This window comes from Branchiostoma lanceolatum, chromosome 1 (genome assembly GCF_035083965.1).
Source record: "Branchiostoma lanceolatum isolate klBraLanc5 chromosome 1, klBraLanc5.hap2, whole genome shotgun sequence".
Lineage (NCBI taxonomy): Eukaryota > Metazoa > Chordata > Leptocardii > Amphioxiformes > Branchiostomatidae > Branchiostoma > Branchiostoma lanceolatum.
In genome coordinates, this window is record NC_089722.1 from 19,488,338 (window position 1) to 19,507,691 (window position 19,354).

At 39.7% G+C, this 19,354-nt stretch overlaps 2 protein-coding genes across 2 annotated transcripts; one reads left to right on the top strand and one right to left on the bottom strand.

Moving 5' to 3' along the window:
* Nucleotides 1–1,669: 1,669 nt before the first annotated feature.
* On the top strand, nt 1,670–15,412 carry LOC136439771 (nucleoporin 88-like). Its single transcript, XM_066435342.1, has 16 exons — nt 1,670–1,929; nt 3,959–4,128; nt 4,597–4,722; nt 5,147–5,259; nt 6,149–6,317; nt 7,140–7,323; nt 7,894–8,071; nt 10,172–10,270; nt 10,849–10,939; nt 11,388–11,492; nt 11,768–11,914; nt 12,420–12,545; nt 13,172–13,318; nt 13,592–13,718; nt 14,334–14,449; nt 14,947–15,412. Exons 1-16 carry the CDS (start codon nt 1,699–1,701, stop codon nt 15,008–15,010), a joined length of 2,193 nt encoding a protein of 730 aa, XP_066291439.1. The 5' UTR covers nt 1,670–1,698; the 3' UTR covers nt 15,011–15,412.
* LOC136439792 (uncharacterized) lies at nt 15,270–19,091 on the bottom strand. The gene is made up of 4 exons (XM_066435378.1): nt 18,951–19,091; nt 17,955–18,542; nt 16,701–16,835; nt 15,270–16,479 (listed from the first exon to the last, which is right to left on the bottom strand). The coding sequence occupies exons 1-4, from the start codon at nt 19,056–19,058 to the stop codon at nt 16,201–16,203; spliced, it is 1,110 nt and encodes a 369-aa protein (XP_066291475.1). The 5' UTR covers nt 19,059–19,091; the 3' UTR covers nt 15,270–16,200.
* Between the last annotated feature and the right edge of the window lie 263 nt (nt 19,092–19,354).

Consider the following 19,354-nt stretch of genomic DNA (forward strand, 5'->3'; position numbering starts at 1 on the left):
TAATAGAAATTCAAAAAGCTGTAGACTTGTTTTTATAATGATAACAAATATAATGATAACAGAAATTCAAATATAATGTAACAGAAATTCTGAAATTAACAAATTGTGTCAACTGAAGAGAGAGAGTCAGGAAGAATATAAAACACAAACACTTTTTTGAAGTAAAGTGTTTAAAAGAAGCTTTATCGGTTGAAGATATATCGTACATTGTGCACACTTAATCAATGATGCGGGCGTATATTTTATGGTACGCACTATTTATACACAGTACCTAGGGACCTGTCCTTGGTGCTGAACGCCCTCTACACCCGCGCGCGCACAACCTACACACACACACACACACACACACACATATCCATGTATCATATCTATTACAACTTCTACTGAATTGACTTCACCAAATTGCTGCCACGTGTGAACCAAGCACTCCTGTCTTTTCACTGTGACAGACATCGCACAAATTCGACCTTTACGGCTTGAGTACTAGTAAATACTGTCCTTTTCAGTTACTAATTTAGTCTCTACCAGACTGACTTCGCCGATAGGAAGGATATTTGCCAGGAGAGTTTGGCCACCATAGGTTCTCCTTTGCACTCGCGTGGCGGCGGTGTGGTGTTAACCTTACCGTGGACTGACTCTCCTGGCCAGTTATTGAACTTTTTTGCTGAATTCTACGATCCATACCCCATAAGACCTGGTGAAAGCTACTACTAATTAGCGTTTTTAAAAAGACCGTCTCCTTACCTTTAGTGTCCTGTATCACTGAGTAGAAAACCCAGTGCAGACGCACCGGAACACACCAGCAAGGTAGGGCGCCAGCTCTGCCGGCTGCGTGCAGACAGTTGAAAATAAACTTTCCCCAGACTATGAAAGCCCCTTAAAGCCAGGATTTCAAATAGATGAATAAATTTGAGAAAACACGACGCCTTTTTTTGTGCAGTAAAGCAATCATAAAACACATGAATACACTAAAGAAAAACACTAATTCTGCTTTGTTTCAAATACGTTATGGTAGTGTAATTAGACGGCCGGTTTATATCACAAACATTTGAGCCATTGAAATAAAAAGTTGAAAGCATATGCGTGTAGCTTTTAACTGCAACAACACAGGCTTGTTTGTAATCACTTTCATTCCAAATCATCCAAATGTATAAAGAAAAGCAATCATGATGTTTTTAAATCTTACGTACTCCACCCACTGACTTCACCGACACATTCTCAAATTGTCTACTGATAAGTACAGTAGAACGTATTTTAAAAATGCATATTGATTGAAAAACATTTCACGTGATTCCACAGAGCTTATTCAGACAATCAACAGCTCTGACTTTTAGATTCTTTAAAATACATGCCATGCATAGCACTATTCAAATTACAACCTTTGGATGATAAAAACTACTTCATGCAAATGCCAATTTTGACGTAACTAGTAGTTAACGTTAGACCACATTTTTTACAGAAAAAAATGAATATCTTGAATTTATGTCGACACTGATAGAAGGCAATATAGTATGACCACGAAGATGTAATCTTTTTTTTGGTGGCATATATAGCAGCACAAATACACAGGAACTAATATTTCATAGAGTCCATACATATTTTTCAAGATGTGACATGATTGAACATCGCGCGCCCCCACACTGTGAATGGTTTCCTCCTCTTTCTTCTGCGCAGGTCACACAAAAATCAAACGGCAAAATGGCGGCCTCGGAAGTAAAATCGTGGCGAGGCGAACTGAACGATCATCCGCTGTTTCTACACCTTAGGCAAGGAGAGGACGCTGCAGAGTCGAACAGAACAGAAGCTAGAAGTCTCATGGTAGTTCAGGACGGGGATATCTTCGTCTGGAACGGACGAAACTCGAATCTGGTGACAGCGAACTTGAAGACTCTGCTACAAGATGAGGCCGAAAAAAGACTGAAGTTTCAGGTCTGGCGAAAGTGAAGGGGAGACTAAAGGGATACAATAAATGGCAGTAATGCATGTAGCCCTATGGGGAAGTTAAGAAAAAGAAGGTGTCATTATATCAGGAATCAAAACATCAGACTACAATAACTTACCCTCAAATACTAACCAGTTATGTCAACTGTCATCAGATTCATCCCTGACAAATTCTATACGGCTATTCTCCAGATAACCCCCCCTAATCAGAGCCCTTGGATAGGCCCTACAGGCTTCAAACACCCAGTTGAAGACCATCCCACTATATCAGGGGGGTGCCAAACCTCACAAGGTAGAGAAAGACCATTTATTTCAACTAATTCAGCAAATACAGAGTCTATCCTACCACAGCCTATCCTATATTGCCCAGATTTCACAAAAAATCCCACCAAAAAGAATTTTCAATGGTTTAAACCATGTTTTTTACTTGGAGTCTCTCATCGTGCGGTCTGGGCGCAGGCGCAATCCCTTTAGTCTCCCCTATTAGAGAAATCAATTTCAGAATTGACAGCTGTCAATCATATCACACAATGCGGGGTAGGGTTGTGAGTTAGAATCCTGAGTATCAAAGACCTCAGACCAAAAACAGTCCCCTGGGAGTTGATGACCTAACAGGTGTCAGGGCTGCTCTCCTAAGTTAGGCTAGGAATGACCAAGTTACCCATTATAGGTGGAAAATTGTCAGAAACAGGTAAATAAAGTTAGAATTTGGTCACCCCAGTACAGGGGGGACTTTTTTCCCTATAGTAGGCACCTGAATTTCCTTTTGAGGTACAACAAAAGTCAATACAGGGGCCCTGACAGGCCTAAAAGCAAGACAAGTGTGTAGAAACCATCACAAAAAGCAGCTATAAACAAGGCATAGAGTATAGAAAAAGAGTTTGACAAGGTCAAAACACAATATTCACCTGGTATGAGACCCCCCTCACCATTAGGGACCCCCCCCCCCCTTTGAATTCACCTTTAGAATACTCAAATCCCATCCTTTGTACACATAGCCTAGCTGCAGCCAGGCACTGATTGGAGGCGGGGTTAAAAACTCAGAAAAATGGCTAAAAATAACAAAAATGGGATAATTTATTAATAAAAATGAGCCAAATGAGGTCTGACCATTGCTTAGGTAACAGGTCTAAGGCTAAAACCCCATGAAATGGACCAAAATGGTCTGCCTCTATCCTATGTGAATTTCCTATAGGGGAGACTAAAGGGATACAATAAATGGCAGTAATGCATGTAGCCCTATGGGGAAGTTAAGAAAAAGAAGGTGTCATTATATCAGGAATCAAAACATCAGACTACAATAACTTACCCTCAAATACTAACCAGTTATGTCAACTGTCATCAGATTCATCCCTGACAAATTCTATACGGCTATTCTCCAGATAACCCCCCCTAATCAGAGCCCTTGGATAGGCCCTACAGGCTTCAAACACCCAGTTGAAGACCATCCCACTATATCAGGGGGGTGCCAAACCTCACAAGGTAGAGAAAGACCATTTATTTCAACTAATTCAGCAAATACAGAGTCTATCCTACCACAGCCTATCCTATATTGCCCAGATTTCACAAAAAATCCCACCAAAAAGAATTTTCAATGGTTTAAACCATGTTTTTTACTTGGAGTCTCTCATCGTGCGGTCTGGGCGCAGGCGCAATCCCTTTAGTCTCCCCTGAAACAAAAGCTTTTACTCTAAATTACTGTGACAAATATTCCTTCCTATGATTTATGCAATGATTCTTTGGTACTGCATTCTTTGGTAGTACATTGTCTATTGAGTTCGTGATGTGTTTCTGGTTGTCTTAGTGCACAGTCCCTGTTCTTGTTTTCCAAATTATTTTACTAAATGGGGGGGGGGAGGCAAATATTGAATGATTTTGTATCTGAGAGCAAGAAAAAAATGGTATTTTTCTATTTCGCACTTGTAAAATGAAAATACTATGTACAGTTTAATAAACCCTACTATGACCACAATCCCACAGAATTTCCTGTGATTGTTATCCTGTTTTCTCCATACAGACCCTTCTGTGTACAGACCCACCACTGTCAGATGTCCACCATGTGAAGTTCAGTATAACCGGGAACCACATCGCCCTGTGGGGGCCTGGTGGGGTCAGCATCATGGAGGTCCCCAGGAGGTGGGGCAAACATGCCGAGTTTGAGGGAGGCAAGGGCAAGGTCAACTGCAGGTAGGGATTGGTTATCAGTTCTTATTTCTGTCATACAAATACCTTGTGTTTATTCTAAAAAATGTAATTCAACTCAAGACAAGCAAAATGTTTTTTCGTGGCCCGGCTCGTGTAACTATGTAATTCTAAAATACATATGTAATGACTCGTGTCAAAGCATTAATTGATGTACTAGTAACATTATAAGTCAAGTCAAAGTTTTAAAACTGTTTACTGTAATATATACGTTGATTTATTTCCGCGAGGACTTAAATTTCACAATAGGAAATTAAAGGAAAGGAGTAATTTGGTGTGTTCAGAGTTTGCATAGTACAGTACTGCATATGTAGAATTGTAGCCTATTGGTATAAACTAGTTGTTTGTACTTCTATGTAGCTTATATAATTGAAATATCCCATGCTTTCTTGTTGAATAATATATTTGTAACTTACTTGAATAAGTTGATTTAATGCCACTTCTTTCCTGCAGGTCTTATCCAGTAGCAGAGAGATTGTTTGCTACCCAGAGTTCCTTGCAGCTGCTGCAGGTAGACTGGCATCCAGGCAGCCCTTCAGACACACATCTGGTCATCCTCACATCAGACAATGTGCTCAGGTGGGACACAAGAGTCCTTAGTCCTAGGCTATGTCCAACCAAGTCGATTAAAGGCAACCAAGGCAATATTAGGGGCCAAAAAATGGAAACAGAAAAAATGCTGAAATCTTTATTGTAGTGACGTTTACCAAAACTGTCTAGCACATTGTGTAATAACTTCATATTTCAGGTACAAATTAGCATCATCAACAAATACTTAACAGAACATTTGATGGAATGATGTTTTTGTCTTCCAATGCTTCAAGAGAACAAGTGAAATCCAGCAAAATAGATTTAGACAATATCCTAACACTTACATTTAGATCACAATGTCCTGCAATAGTGCATGTACAATCTTTCTTCCTTATCATCACCATGTTACTTGCAGTTGTCCATGGTCTAAACCTTGGCTTGAAACAAACATTTTTACATGTGATTCTGACAGAATATACGACATAGAGAATCCAGACAGCCCGTACCAGTCCTTCCAGCTGGGAGAGTTTGCCGACAGTTTCTCTCTTCACTCCACCAGCAGTGCCACCTTCAATCAAGCTCTGGGTAAGGTCATTTATTTATTTTATATCATTCGTATATGTTTATAGAGTATTAGGCAGGAAGCGATTGCTTATTTTAAGCCTTCTACTCAACACATCCAACAAAGAGACATAATGACATGCATAAATACAAAATGGATAAAAGGAAAATAACAATAGACAGTACAAGTTGGTATCTATCATTAAATGAATCTGCCTGTACAATGGATGTAAGTATGAACTATATCGAGTATATTACAGTTTTGTAAGTATTAGAGTGATGTGGAACCGTGGAACAGAAGAGAACATGAACTGTGGGTAAGTAGTTGAAGGTCATCAGTTATGTTGGAAAGGGATATTAACATAGTACTTCTTTGGGTGGTATAGAGTTTGCAGTGTAGGAGATAATGTTCGGCTGTTTCACTAAAATGACCTCATTAACATGTAGGACAATCTATACAGTGGTGTAGAAATTGGTGGTAGTTTAACTGACTGAAATTTAAACGATTTTAAGGTCATTTAGATCCATACTGTAAATCTTAAAATGATTGCGGTAGTTTTATTGTCATGTTTTCATGGTAAACCCTTCACCGTGAATTCTTGACACCGTAAATATGTGTCTCTAATGTTTTACTACTGTACTAGTACTACAGAATTGTTTCAACCACTACCTTGAAGCACTGTGAAAGTGTTCTCTCTTCCTCTACTGCAAATTTGAGTCCCTGCAAATATAATTTTATTTACAGTAAGCTATTGACTGCTATATTTAGATCAATAACTTATCTATTAATTGTTACAAGTTTCGTCATTTGTACCTGGCTATGTCTGTAACTTATAGCTGTCCTGATTATATTTTGCTTGATTTCATACTCTGCAGTATGTTTATATTGCAATCCCCTATTGCTGTTTTTAAGGAGAGACCGCAGTTTCCTTTACATTTGCCCCACCTGTGGATGTCCCTGTGCATGACAAGATGAAGTGGAAGAGTGATCAAGCGAAGAAGACTGAAACGATGTACCCTGTCTTTGTCCTAAGGGGAAACGAGGATGTGTATTATCTACTGACAAGTCTAGAACAGAAAAGGTAAGGACAAGGTCAAGCGTAATAGACGAATTTGAACCACACAAACTCACATGGTTTCGTCATAGGGGCAATTTTTCTCTCAAACTGTCTATGCCAGCACGTTCAAATGACATTCCCCGAACCCTGGGTAAGCAGGTGTTCTATTACAATTCGACTGATTTACGACAGATAAGTACAAAATAATGCATTTTCTCAAGTGAGTAGCCACTAGCTTTGCATAGCGACATTAGGAAACGTTTGACGGCATGTGTGCGGTAACAGGACCGCCAGCAGAAACTGAATACCTGCGAGACGCCAGGCTCCTGGAGGCTGGTTGGCTGTTGGGGTTTAGGGAATGCTGTTCAAACCCGTTCTGTTCGTTACGGATGTTGTGCAATGACAAACTGTAAACGCAGAAAATGATGTTCGCGGTGATTAAATATGTTCGTAGTTTTCGCGGCGAGGCGACCGTTTCACCACGAACCCACAAACTTAAAACCACCGCTAACATTTTTGTCCAATACTGTGGCAGTATGTGACTATAGTGCTGCCACCAAGTTAACACCACCGCAAACTCTCCATTTTTGCCTTAGAGCAAAATTAAAACGACACAATCTTAAATGCATTTACAATAGATAGTTTGTGGGCAAAATCCCCTATATTGTTTACTGTAAGTAAGTTTTGAGTTGAGTTTGTACTATAATAACATCATGGCACATCTTGAAGAAAATTGCTTTATCACTAGTGACTACTGAACTAACATTTTATGATACCTACATACATGCAATGACATTTTGAAGCTGTATATGAACCATAGGTGTGTTTCTTTTAATATTTTCACAGCCCTAAAGAGTTGCTACAAGGCCCCCTAACCATGCACCCCCCTGCTGATGACAACTACGGCATCGACGCCTGTTCCATCCTTTGTCTACCATGCAACCCACCTCTGGTTGTCGTGGCAACCACAACTGGCAGACTGTACCATTGTATTGTACTTCAGGGGGAGGAAGAAGATGACGACAGAAGGGTATAGTGACATTCATTTTTCCCCCACCTTGCATAAAATGTCACCATCTCAAATTGATTGAAAAGCTTGCAAACATCTGTATTTTTTAGTATGTTGGTCATCATCTGTACAAAATGTATATGTCATTATATTACTATAAAACAGTGATATAAATTCTTTTTGGGGAATAACCTAGAAATTTAGGTGCACAGAACAACTTTTTGTGCAAAAGAATTACAAACCAGTTTAAATTTTACAACTAACTTCAAGATTTTAAACCAGTAGTAGTAATACAACAAAGGTTGTATTTTTTTCTGACATTTTAACATCAAGAATATGCTGTACACTAGTGTTCAAACTACACTAATTAGTACCTTTATGTACGTAAGCATGCACAAATATCTAGGTGCAATGTCACACCCACAATTAAGTATTAGCTGCACAGCTCCAATTTTGCCAATTTTTTTTGGTACACAAAAGGACATTTTATTTTGAGTCCTGTTTTATTATGTTGATTATGTTTACAAAAGAAGAAACAAGAATGTGTAATTGAATATCATTTTAACTCCTGCCATGTTGTTTTCCCCATAGTCTGAGGTATCGTGGACAGGCAGTGATGTGAGCACCAGAAATACCCTGGACATGCCCGAGCCGTCCCTGTACGTGTATGAGAGTGTCGAGCTGGAGCTATCTCTGGGTGGAACACCAGATGACATCGACAGCTATCCTGACTACCAGCCTGACAACTGTCCTATAAGGCTACACCTAGGTAAGGTTATTCTACTGGTGATATATTCAATTTTACATTTATTTATTTTTTATTTATTTATTCATTTATTCATTTGTTTGTTGGTTTGTTTGTTTGTTTGTTTGGCTGAAACATCATTCATGAGACAGCTAAGATTGCCCAACTAGCATGTTGCTATTGTAAGAAGTTATATATGCCTCCCTTCTACTTATTTAGATATTGTCCAGTTTATGACATGATTACTTTAAATTCATTTTATTTTCATGGGAATTTAATTTTGCGGTAGGAGTAGAAATAAGGTTTTCCCATACAGCGCTCTTGAGTGCGACTCGCACACAATATGTATGCGACCAGTTTTTTGAGAATGCGACTAGATTTAAAATCACGGTCGCACGGTGCGACTATCAAAAATTAAGACCTGCACCTAGATAATAGGTGCAGAACTAAGCGGTAAGCTGAAAAATAAACATTAGGTATTCAAAAGCTACCGCGAAAATCGCCGGTGAATTTTCCATCTTGTTCCCACACCCGCGGTACAAAAAAATGTCCGTTCCAAGTAGGTATTCCAACGACGCTACCGCGAAAATCGGCTAACTACCGCATGGCGATCGGTAAATTTTCTACCATCTTCCCACACCCACGATACAAAAACTATTCGTTTCTACAGGCAAAGTCACCCATGAAAATAAAGAATATAACTTTCTCTTTCTTGTGATGTGTTTGTTTATCTTGTAAAATGTTTCAAACGCCAGAAATTTACCGATGAAAACGGCGCGGCGTAGCGCGCGCGGCCGTGATTCAAAACATGGCCAATTTCACTTCCGCCTGCGTCTTACACCGCAGCAGAATGAGCCGATTACGAGCTTTAAATTGGTACCTGGAACAAAGGGAAAATTAATTTTTTTGAGCATCAAAATTCGATTGTAACGAACTCTTTGATGATAAAAATTACCACTTTAATTTTTCTTGTTCTTGGTGTCAAAATGACGGCAAGAAACAGGGCTACGTTTTGATGTGATCGACATGTTTATATCATGCACACCGGCGAGGCGGCGCTCCTTTTCCCGATGGAGGTGGCCCTGTGATTGGATGGTCGCGCCGCGCGGTCCTGACACGCGAAATTTGGACTAGATATTTGACTGGGCTGGCACAAACAGATCATATTTGATACTATTGAGCAAGAATTTCAACGTTAGAATATTAAAGCATTTTTGATAGTTTGTAGACAGAGGGTGGGGGTGAAAAAAAATGCCAGTAAAAATGTTTTTAGGGTTGAACTTAATGCCAGCAGTGAAGTTTATCATGGAATGGGACTTAATTTGTGTTGGTCATGAAACCAATAGCTAAGTAACAGTGTTATCTATTTATTTATCATTCAAGGATATGTGAATCATTACTTGCCTTGTTCCAAGTAAGAAAATACCATTGTGTATTTTTCAACTTGTTGAACTTGAGGCACCGTGGCCCCCGGATAGGGGCCAGCCGGGGAACCTATGCCCAATTTTTCTAAAATCCCTCTACACAGATATCATTCTTCCCCAAGAACTAACTAGATTATATACCACACATTGCCAGTTGTCCTGCACCATCAATGTAGGCTTTATATTTTATGATCTATTCAAATACTTTATTCCAGGTTGTTAACATTGATTGATAGGAGTATTACTTGGTATGGCCAAGACTTTTCTTGTTCTTCCAACTTTTTGTAGTGGTGCTCCTAGATTTTTGCTGGTGCCCCTAACTTTTTTGGGTTAGGGGCACAGTGCTCCTAGACCTAAAAGTTAGTCTGGAGCCCTGCCATAGATTTGAGTTCGCGGTAGATACAATGCTGGTGCAGAAAAGCACATATTCACAGGGTTATGATTTCACAATAGAGAGGCACCATGAAAAATAAAACCGCAGTGAAAATATGTTTTCATGACATTCAGCTTTATTTTATGTGGTGCACCCATTCTTTCTGTGCACCTAATTTTTTGGGTTGGGTGCACCAGTGCACCTATTTTTAAAAACAGAAACAGTGAAAATTTACAGTATTTGATTATCTACTTATGGTAGTTGGAATGAGTGAAATGTTTTGCAAACGATATTAAAAAATCATCCAGTTTCGTTTTCTCTACCCAGACCCCAGTTCTGATGGAAGGTACCATTGTTCTCATGCGATGGGGGTGCACAGCGTGGCTCTTCCCTGGATCAACAAACTTCATCGCTTTTCCCAGTCAGGTGTGTTGAATGGTTGTGGAATAATTGTTTCTGACAAAAGGTTATCATTGAATGAGAAAATGATTGTGAACAACATTCTTGACTTCAGATCTCCATTCCACCACTGTCTCCATATTCTAATGTACAGTATGTGGGTGATTGTGCTGATTTTATGTGCTTCAGTGCTCTGTGTACAAAAAATGTTTCTAGATTTTCACAGCTGAACAAGTATTTCTATAAATCACCCAATGTATACATTGTTTGATATATTTTTTTGCTATCATAATAAATGAGTATAAGCCAGCCAGTTCACAGATTGAAGTGCGCATGTCCAGCAATATATATTGTAGGTAATATGCCAAAGCTGAAGGCCCCTGAGACATAAGTAAAATACATCAGGACATGTGTACTAAGCAAGGTCTAGACAAGAACTGTATACAAGTTAGGGGCCTTCACAATTGATATATTTCTCACAATGCATCTCGCTGCACAGCACAATGTAATCTTTGAAACAGCTTATTATGACTCCTGAAAGAAAGTGGCAGTCATATTTGATTTGATACATGTCCAGAAATCTGCCTGTTATGTTTGTTTTGCAGATGAAGAGGACAAAGACAGTCTTCTGGAGCTGAGTCGTGACCAGCCCTGTATAGTAGAACACCTCGTCTGCACCAGACCTGTGCCTTCCAGGTAATTTGACTCGGGCTTTTAGCTAAGCTATGGGTCCATGGGTCTTTTGGACGCCCTACACTAAAATAACAGAGAGACTGAACACCCTCTTTTGCAGCTGGATGCACAGAGGGTCCCCTGTTTCCCTGGTTATTACATAGTTATTACACATGTTACTGTGTTACAGTTTTACTATTTTGTTTTTAATCCTACCAGACATTGAGACAGCATGAAAATTGATTCACATGCAAAGCTACCCTGGCAGGTGGTGGTAGTCGTCAGGGCAGGTAATTGAATAAAAAGACTCTTTTTACACAACCAAGAGATTTATTCCACCGACGTTTCGGTGACCATCTGTCATCTTCTTGAAAGCAATTCTGACAAAACTACTTGGTAATTGTTAATCCATAGAGCCCATATAGTATATTTGAGCAGTGTGAATGAACATGTACACATATCTTACCCACAGCCCTCCTGCACCCGTACTTGGAGTAACTGTGGTGGGAGACCAACTGCTGGGCCCGACCCTCCTGTGTCTTACATCCGATGTCACCTGTGTTGCTCTGCCTCTTCTGTAAGTGTCCTTACAGCAATCAAGCTGAATGTCATGTATGATAAACCTTATCACCAGTTTTTGAGATTCAAATACATAAAGAGTAAGGGGCCTTCCGAGTGTGACTCAGTGGATCAAATGTATCTGTCCGGATATGTATTGCTTGTGCTATTCATTACAAACCTGGGGTGATACACCATGAGGCGGTTTACCAGTTATGCAATACATAGAAACAAACAAACAACTTCAGTCTTTGTTTAACTAAGTCGATCGTCTCTTGATTTCCCTACTCCCAGGACGCACTACGCCAACCCCCCTCCCCCGACGCTGTCCTCCCTCCCCTCCGAACCTGTCACCTCCCCCCTGAGGAAGCTGCACTCCAAGCCGTTCGACCAACACATCAGAGACATCTTGAGAAGAGATGCGTCCAATCCGATCCTCAAGTAAGACATTATGTATTCATCTTTGTCATTCGTGACTTATCATGCAGGTAGTCTGGATAGGGACATGTTTTTTGTTCCTTGTACATGTGCATCGTTTTTCACCTGTTTTTCTTGGTTCATGTTGTTCCCCATGTGATGAACAACATGACAAAAAAATATAGAAAATGGGAAAACACCGTAAACTTCTCTCTGTTCTATTGCAAAACAGTAGTGTAAATTACTGCTCTTCTTTAATAAAAGAAAAAAAAGTGTTGTGTCAATTCAATTATTCTTGCTGTAGTGTCTTTATTGAAAATTTAGGCATCTTAATTTGTTAACCCATCCACCCTTAGATTAATTTAGAGCTTGCAGAAGATGTCATCTGTAAAATTTCCTTACTGTGGCCTAATGTAGTAGTACATTTTGGTTTGTCTTGTTACATTTATCTGCTAGTTAAGTAATTTATATGATATTTTGTTTATATTAGCCTCAGTATCATAATGTGTATGTATGCTTTGTTCTTTAGGTCCATCCCAAAGGGTTCACAGCCGTCTGATCAGGAATGTTTCCAGCTGCTGACTCGAGCGACGCAGGTGTTCAGGGACGAATACATCAAGAAACAGTACCAGGCCAGGGAAGAGGTGGAGAAGAGGTAGGGGGTTGTTTTAAGTCGTCGTAAAAACGACAGTTTGGCACCTTATATATAGCATATCCGATCCAAATGTCAGGAACTAGGGGTGGATACCGGTTCGGCTTAATAAGGTTCGAGTCCAAGTTTAGGTCCAGAGATTTAGGTTCAGGTCCGGACCTGAACCTGATCCTGTCCAGTTGATGTTTTGTTTTATTAGACCAATATTAAGCATAGAGAATTAATACTGACTATAAAACTTTTCGTGGTGAGAAGACTTTCAAGACAAACCATTGTTTGATATTTGAATGTTGCACTTATTTTAAATGCCTTTTTTAACAGAGGGGAGACTCAAAACACTTTTATCAAACAAAATAGAAAAATATATTTGAACTTTGTTCAGGTTTTTTTGGACTCAGGTTTTTGGCTTTCAGGTTTTTTGGACTCGGTACTTGGATGTCATAAAGGTCTGAATCAGGTTCAGCGAACCGGTATCCACCTGTATCAGGAACGTCTTACTTCAAACGGTCACGGAAGTTACAAAATGTGCATTTAAATGAGAACGAGTAACTAACATTTGACCAAGCAAGACAATCATGAAGTACTGCACAGTGGTAATTCCTGTCTTCTTGCCTTCTATGTTTCTATAGAGTGGACCTTCTAAAGGAACAGAAGGCCCAGCAGCAGACAGACCTGGACACACTACGGGAAGACAGGAAAAGTCTGACTGACATGGCCGAGAAACTCGCTGAGAAATATGAAGAAGCCAACGAGAAGCAACAGGAGTATTTAAGAAGGTTTGTTTGTTTGTGCATTTATGTAGTCTCTAGATGGGTGGGGTGTTTGGGGACTTTTCCTTATTGTTCAATGGAAGAGGCTACTAATTCATGGGCAGGTATTGTTTTGCAGTTAGATATTTCTATATGCTAGTCACATTCACATGTGACACATGTACTGTCAATCAAAACCTTCTTTGCATGATTAAGGAACTACAGTTAAACAAGACCTACAAGAAAGGTATAGCACAGAGGTATGGGATCTTTGAACTCTTTTACTGTTTTGGCTTTTAGAGTGGAGAATGTTTTGAAGAATCTCCAAGCTCGCCTCCCTGTCTTGTCTGATGCTGAGGTCAGTATGAAGAAGGAGTTGGACTCCCTGCAAGAAAAACTAAAACACCTGAAGAACTCCACACAGCAGGTGGGTACAAACACCTGGTAACATCATTGTCTCAGATACATTCTACTGTAGATTCATTTATTTTTGAGAAGTGTGGGTATTTTTTAGGTAGAAGGGTTTTTCGAGATCAGTGTTTTATATTCGTGGTTGAAACAATGGTGTAGTATTGGAAACGCATGAAGAGGTCTCTGCAAAAATTAAACTGTCGCAAAGGTTTCGAGATTTACATGTAGTAATCACCTCTACAAGTGTTTGTAACGTTGATAAGTCAGATTCATTGAACCTTGGTGATTAATGATAATGTCAGAATACTCAGTAGACTGATCATGACTCCATCACAATTAACAAGTCAACCAGCGACAGCATGGCAATTAGCGGCTCAACCAATGAGAGAGTGGCTGCATGTCCATCAAATTTTACATTTTTATCATTTTTAAAAATATTTCTAGGTTTTGATGAGAATGGGTTGGGCTATGGGCTAATCTATTAGACAAATACTCCTCTGACTTGTGCATGTTTGTGAATAATACAAGCATTTGCTACACAATCATGTATTATGTCCATCATGAATATGTGCTGACTTTGATGTATGATTTAGCTCACTATTTAGTATATCTGTTTTGTTTTTTGGTCAAGGTGAAAACCAAGTCAGACTACCAAAAAAGGCAGGTTACCCAGCAGGCTCGGCAGTCCTCCAGCCCTGCTCTCAGCCAATCACAGACCAAGCACATGAAAGAACTGCTCAAGCAAGAGTAAGTCTCATTTTGCAATTCTTTCAATACACAGAAGGGCTTGAAATGATTGGTGCATTGTGCACTTTTGTGCATCCAAAATGGGACCTGTGCGCCTAAATTTTGAGTCTTGGCGCACCTAGATATTCATGTTGGGTTATGTACGTAAAGGTACTATTGAACTTCTTGTTTAGAATTTCTGAAGTATGGTTTGTAATTACCTTTTGCTGACATTCTACTTTATTTCATGTTATTCAGATGAAATTGTGTCTTAAGGCACCAAAATTATACGGATTAGTGCACCAGTGCATCTATTCCCAAAAATGTATTTCGAGTCGTTCACAGGTGCTTGTAAGTTCCAACTAAGATTTTTTTTCAATCTAGGCTCTTCAATAAGTATGATAGGTTGATATGTCATGGAATCTGATGTGTATTTTACATTAACGCATAGAAGTCTTGTAACCAGAAGAGTTTAATATTTATTTCATTAGCATCTCCTTTTTTTTGCCTTTTCACAGAGGCGACAAGATCGGTGATCTGGTGAAACAAGTCAACAGTATGAAACTGCATTGTGGTGTATGACAGATACCGACTGTACAAGCTGGGCAACAAAAGCCGATATCATTGTCTATTTTCTACCATGCCTCCCTTTTTTGCCCATTTCTTTGGAAGTAGAAAAGGTATTGTAAAAGTGACCTGGGATATATTTGGTGAACATCCTTTTTCATTCACTCGCTTTGTATATGTACATAGGAATCCATCATGCAAGCTTTTCAACGATTTGATTAAAAAACAGATACTGTTTCAGAAGGATGAGTCTAAGAAATCAGATAAGCCCACGTAAAATATTTCACATTTATTCAACTTGCCTGTCAACTATTGAGTGAACAGAGATACATGTACTGGGACACTGCACAATGAAAATATTTCTTTGTACTGTATTACATTGTCTAGCAAACTAAGACATTAAAACATTTTCTACCACTATGGCATTCCTTGGATTTTATATGTATGTTTTACTCTTTCCACATTCAAGCATACCTGTATATGGTTATCAGGCTATTAGCTAGCAGGGCGTCAGGGTGTCTTTTGGATGCCCTACACTAAGAAAACAAGGAAATTGGACACCCTTCTTTTGCAAAGAACACCCTGTATCCCTGGTAATTACATGCACATGTATTCCCCCCCCCCCCCCACACACACACTCACTGCAAAATGGACCATTCCACATACAAGACAGTTGAACAGCATGTACATTGATTAACATGCAATACCACCAGGTAATTGTTAATCCATAGAGTACACCCCCCCCCTAATTTTTGGACGCCCTGTCTAAAAATCCTAGCTAAAAAAAGCCTGATGGTTATGAAATGGCCAGTTCTTTTTAGAGGTCATAGTTCACAATGTATATCTCTCTTATCAAAATTGTGGGTGTTCTGTTTAATACTATATACATGTAGGATGTAGTACAAAATGTATAAAAAAGATATTGAGCACTTAATCAAACATAATAAGTCTTTCAGAACAACAATTTTTTAGTGTACCTACCAGTGTGAAGCCAATGTTGATACTGTGTATGTTGATAATATGGGAACATGTGGACAGATTGTTGAGATTCACATTGATAGGCGCACACAAAAAGGGGCAGCGACTGGGGTTACCTGGCAACCAGACTGATTGTCAGTCACCATGGCAACCTCCGACACAACAGAAAACATGTCCTCCATCTTGTAATGCCAAGTCGGACGATGTAAGACCTATTCTCTGTCATGTCACAGGTTGCCGTTGTTGCTGCCCCGGGCGGCTTTTTCTCCGTGCTTACCAAACTTTTGTAACCCATCCGCAATGGTACAAAGACTTGGTAAACCCATGAGAAGAAGCCAACAGGAGCAGCCGATGTAGGTGAAACAAACTTTAGCAACAATCACAGCACTGAACGACTGCTTCTTGTACATAGATGCCTGCAGCAGTTTTCTCTTAGGGGCTGCCTTCTGAACTCCTTTCCCATTGTGCCCTGCTCCAGCTATGGTGTACACAAGCAATGACGTTTCCTGAAAAATGACCAATAGTTGTGGGTTAGGTATGCAGCTGGTACTGTATAGTGGCTAGATTTGTCAATTCACAGAAGGTGTGGTTATGAGCAACATGATGTAAAAGTGGTGGAAGTTGTCTCGAGATATGTATTAACCTTCAGCACAGCGAAGTAGCCATGTGGCATCCCATTCTGTATTGGTTTACCGAGTTAGGCAGCTGGGAGAGGGTTAAAACTTACCAAAGAATCCTCTTCCTCTCCATCCAAAACAATCCTTTCCTTGCTGTCACCGCGGCTACCAATCAGAGGACAACTTGGGGAGCGATCGTCGTGATCTGGCCTGTGATGTCGGTCATACCTTGACAGTCTGGGGACCTGGGAAATACAGTATACTAGTTTATTAGAGATGTGTTTTTGTTATTCCATAAATTCGCCAAAAAAGAAATCTCAGAAATACTGAGCTGTGAACCATTTCATCCAATGAGAACATCTCTCTCTCTTAACATGATCAGTATGACAGGACTTTGTCAATGTATTGTTGCATTTATACTAACTAATAGTAGACTATTTCTATGCAATATACAAAGAAATTATGATTTTGAAACATTGATAAATGTAAACATCTCTTGTCTACATCATATATTTTCTGTACAACTGTTGGTCTACAATGCTCAGGCTTGGAATAAAATACTACCAAACACACATGTACATGACTGATGTTGCAAAAAGTATCAACTTCGAGATACAAAGATGGAAATTTTCATGTGTGGGTAAAACATGACTTGGTTCAGAGGTAAGAGATTTTTTAATGCCATAACCCAGACTTTTTGTTAGGAGGAGATACACTTTTCATTGCAGTTTGAAGGGAAGGTGCATAATTGACATCTAAAACGTTCTAGAATGATTGCTAGGCCACCTCTTCCATGATAAAAATCTACCTAGATTTGGTGTTTAACAAACAAACAAAAATCATACAAATTCAATCATTGATAGTGCTGCGGATCGAAACCCGAGTTTAGGTTTAGGTTCGGACTCGAGTCCAGAGGTTTAGGTTCAGGTCCGGACTTGAAAGTCCGGACCTGAACAATAATTTTGGAATATTTTTTTTCGTGTTACATGTAACATTGCAAATTGGCAGATATTTTACATGTAATTTGAAAACTATATATACGGAATTATATACAGTCAGTAATTAACACAAAGGTTCAGTTATAAACACAAAAACAGCAATGTTTTCATATTTTTCTAGTGCAAATTTCACGATCTAAGGAAGGTTTAAGATGGTTTGAAACAAAAAGGAGTGTATAAGTGAGAGATTTTTTTTTCAAGTCCGGACTTGTTTCCAGACGTTTAGGTTTTTTTGGACTTGAACCTAAACGTTTTACAAGTCCGGAACCGGTCCGGCCGGACCGATCCGCACCACTAATCATTGACAATGAGCAACGAAAATAACCATTTGGCTCGCCCATGAGGTGTCGCAAAAAAAGCCATTACCTTATCATGTCCTAGAAGCTGCAGCTGTTCGTCCAGATCACTCTCTGACATGTAGATGGTCTGACCGTCTCCCCACCACCTCTGACTCTCATGGTCTTGGCTGTCAGGGTGATCCTTCTCAAACTGCGCAGACATTAGTTCTCCGTTATTCTGAGACGTGTGGCTGGTCTCCTTGTTGTTGTGGTTAACTTCCTTTGGTCTCTGGAGAATCTCTCGAGAAACCGAACAGAAACTCTCCAGAAACTCTTCAATGCTCCAAGCACTGACGCACGGGAATTTCCACTTTCCTTTATCCATGTCGTTGTGCTCTGGGGTTTCTTCTCCATTTACGCACATTTTGTCTTCACATTCTTGAGCCTCTACTGGAGCAATCTCCTCATTATGGTCACAGAGGCCGTCAATGTACTTTCGTAAGATAAAGTCAGGCCCGTATCCATCGTCTGTCGGGAGTACGCATGCCCACTCCTCCTCTGTCAGGTACAGGTCGACGGTAAGACCGTTACAACTCCCGCCCTCTACAAACCGTTCCGTACCGTTATTGTCGGTGTAGTATACAGCATCTTGTCCACGGACATGATACTTGCCGTCCTGAAATAAGATACGGGTGTTTTAGCTATAATGCTAATGATGATGTAAGGGATGAAAAATTAGAAGTATTTTTGGGAGGGGAGATCTTTTTTTTAAAGAGTTTCAATGTTACACACTATGATTTTCTTATCATCGCACATAAATTCGTAAATTCAAAACAAGGACACAATCTAAACGGTAAAATCCGTTCCCAGTTTAGAAGTAAACCCCGTAGCGTAGACAGTTATAGATACAGGGGGCAACTCGGTGGGCTGTGTTCCCTTGTCCACGAGTCCTGATGAATATGTGATGATCATATGATGACAAAGTGATCTACTGTTTATAGAAAACGTCTTTTGGGCCAGTAGTTCGACAAAACTTTGACCCCCAAACCGTTTACAATACAATGTAGCTTTTCATTAAACTCACCAAGGTCAAAAAGGACACTTGAGGCATCTCTGACATCTTGTTATAGCTCGCGGACGTGTCTCTGAAAATTCCTGATATCTTGTCGTCACGAGCTCGAGAGTCAAGCATAGAATGACCAGGGCAACTTGTTGTCAACAAAACCACTAACTTGTGCTTTCCTCGTCACTATGGAAACAGCGTGGCAACCAATGAGAGACAAGATAGTTTGTCTTCAGTTGGCCAATCACAGGAGCGCTTATATCATATTTGTTCTATTGGCCAATCAGAGGCGTTGTTTAATGACAATTAGACTATTCTATCCACAAAAGGGGGTCATTAGAAAAAAATCTTACGATGAAACGAATTACTAGTATTTGGTATGTAGGTCACAGCTCATGTTGCTGACTGTATTCGACGAAGTAAAA

Bases quoted from the DNA above. Each gene is read 5' to 3' on its own strand.
- LOC136439771 (XM_066435342.1), top strand. From the start codon at position 1,699: ATGGCGGCCTCGGAAGTAAAATCGTGGCGAGGCGAACTGAACGATCAT. The intron at 5,260-6,148 runs GTAAGGTCATTT...GCTGTTTTTAAG, and splicing joins CACCTTCAATCAAGCTCTGG to GAGAGACCGCAGTTTCCTTT. The intron at 8,072-10,171 runs GTAAGGTTATTC...TTCTCTACCCAG, and splicing joins TCCTATAAGGCTACACCTAG to ACCCCAGTTCTGATGGAAGG.
- LOC136439792 (XM_066435378.1), bottom strand. From the start codon at position 19,058: ATGCTTGACTCTCGAGCTCGTGACGACAAGATATCAGGAATTTTCAGA. The intron at 18,543-18,950 runs GTGAGTTTAATG...ATCTTATTTCAG, and splicing joins AAGTGTCCTTTTTGACCTTG to GACGGCAAGTATCATGTCCG. The intron at 16,836-17,954 runs GTAATGGCTTTT...TGTATTTCCCAG, and splicing joins AGCTTCTAGGACATGATAAG to GTCCCCAGACTGTCAAGGTA.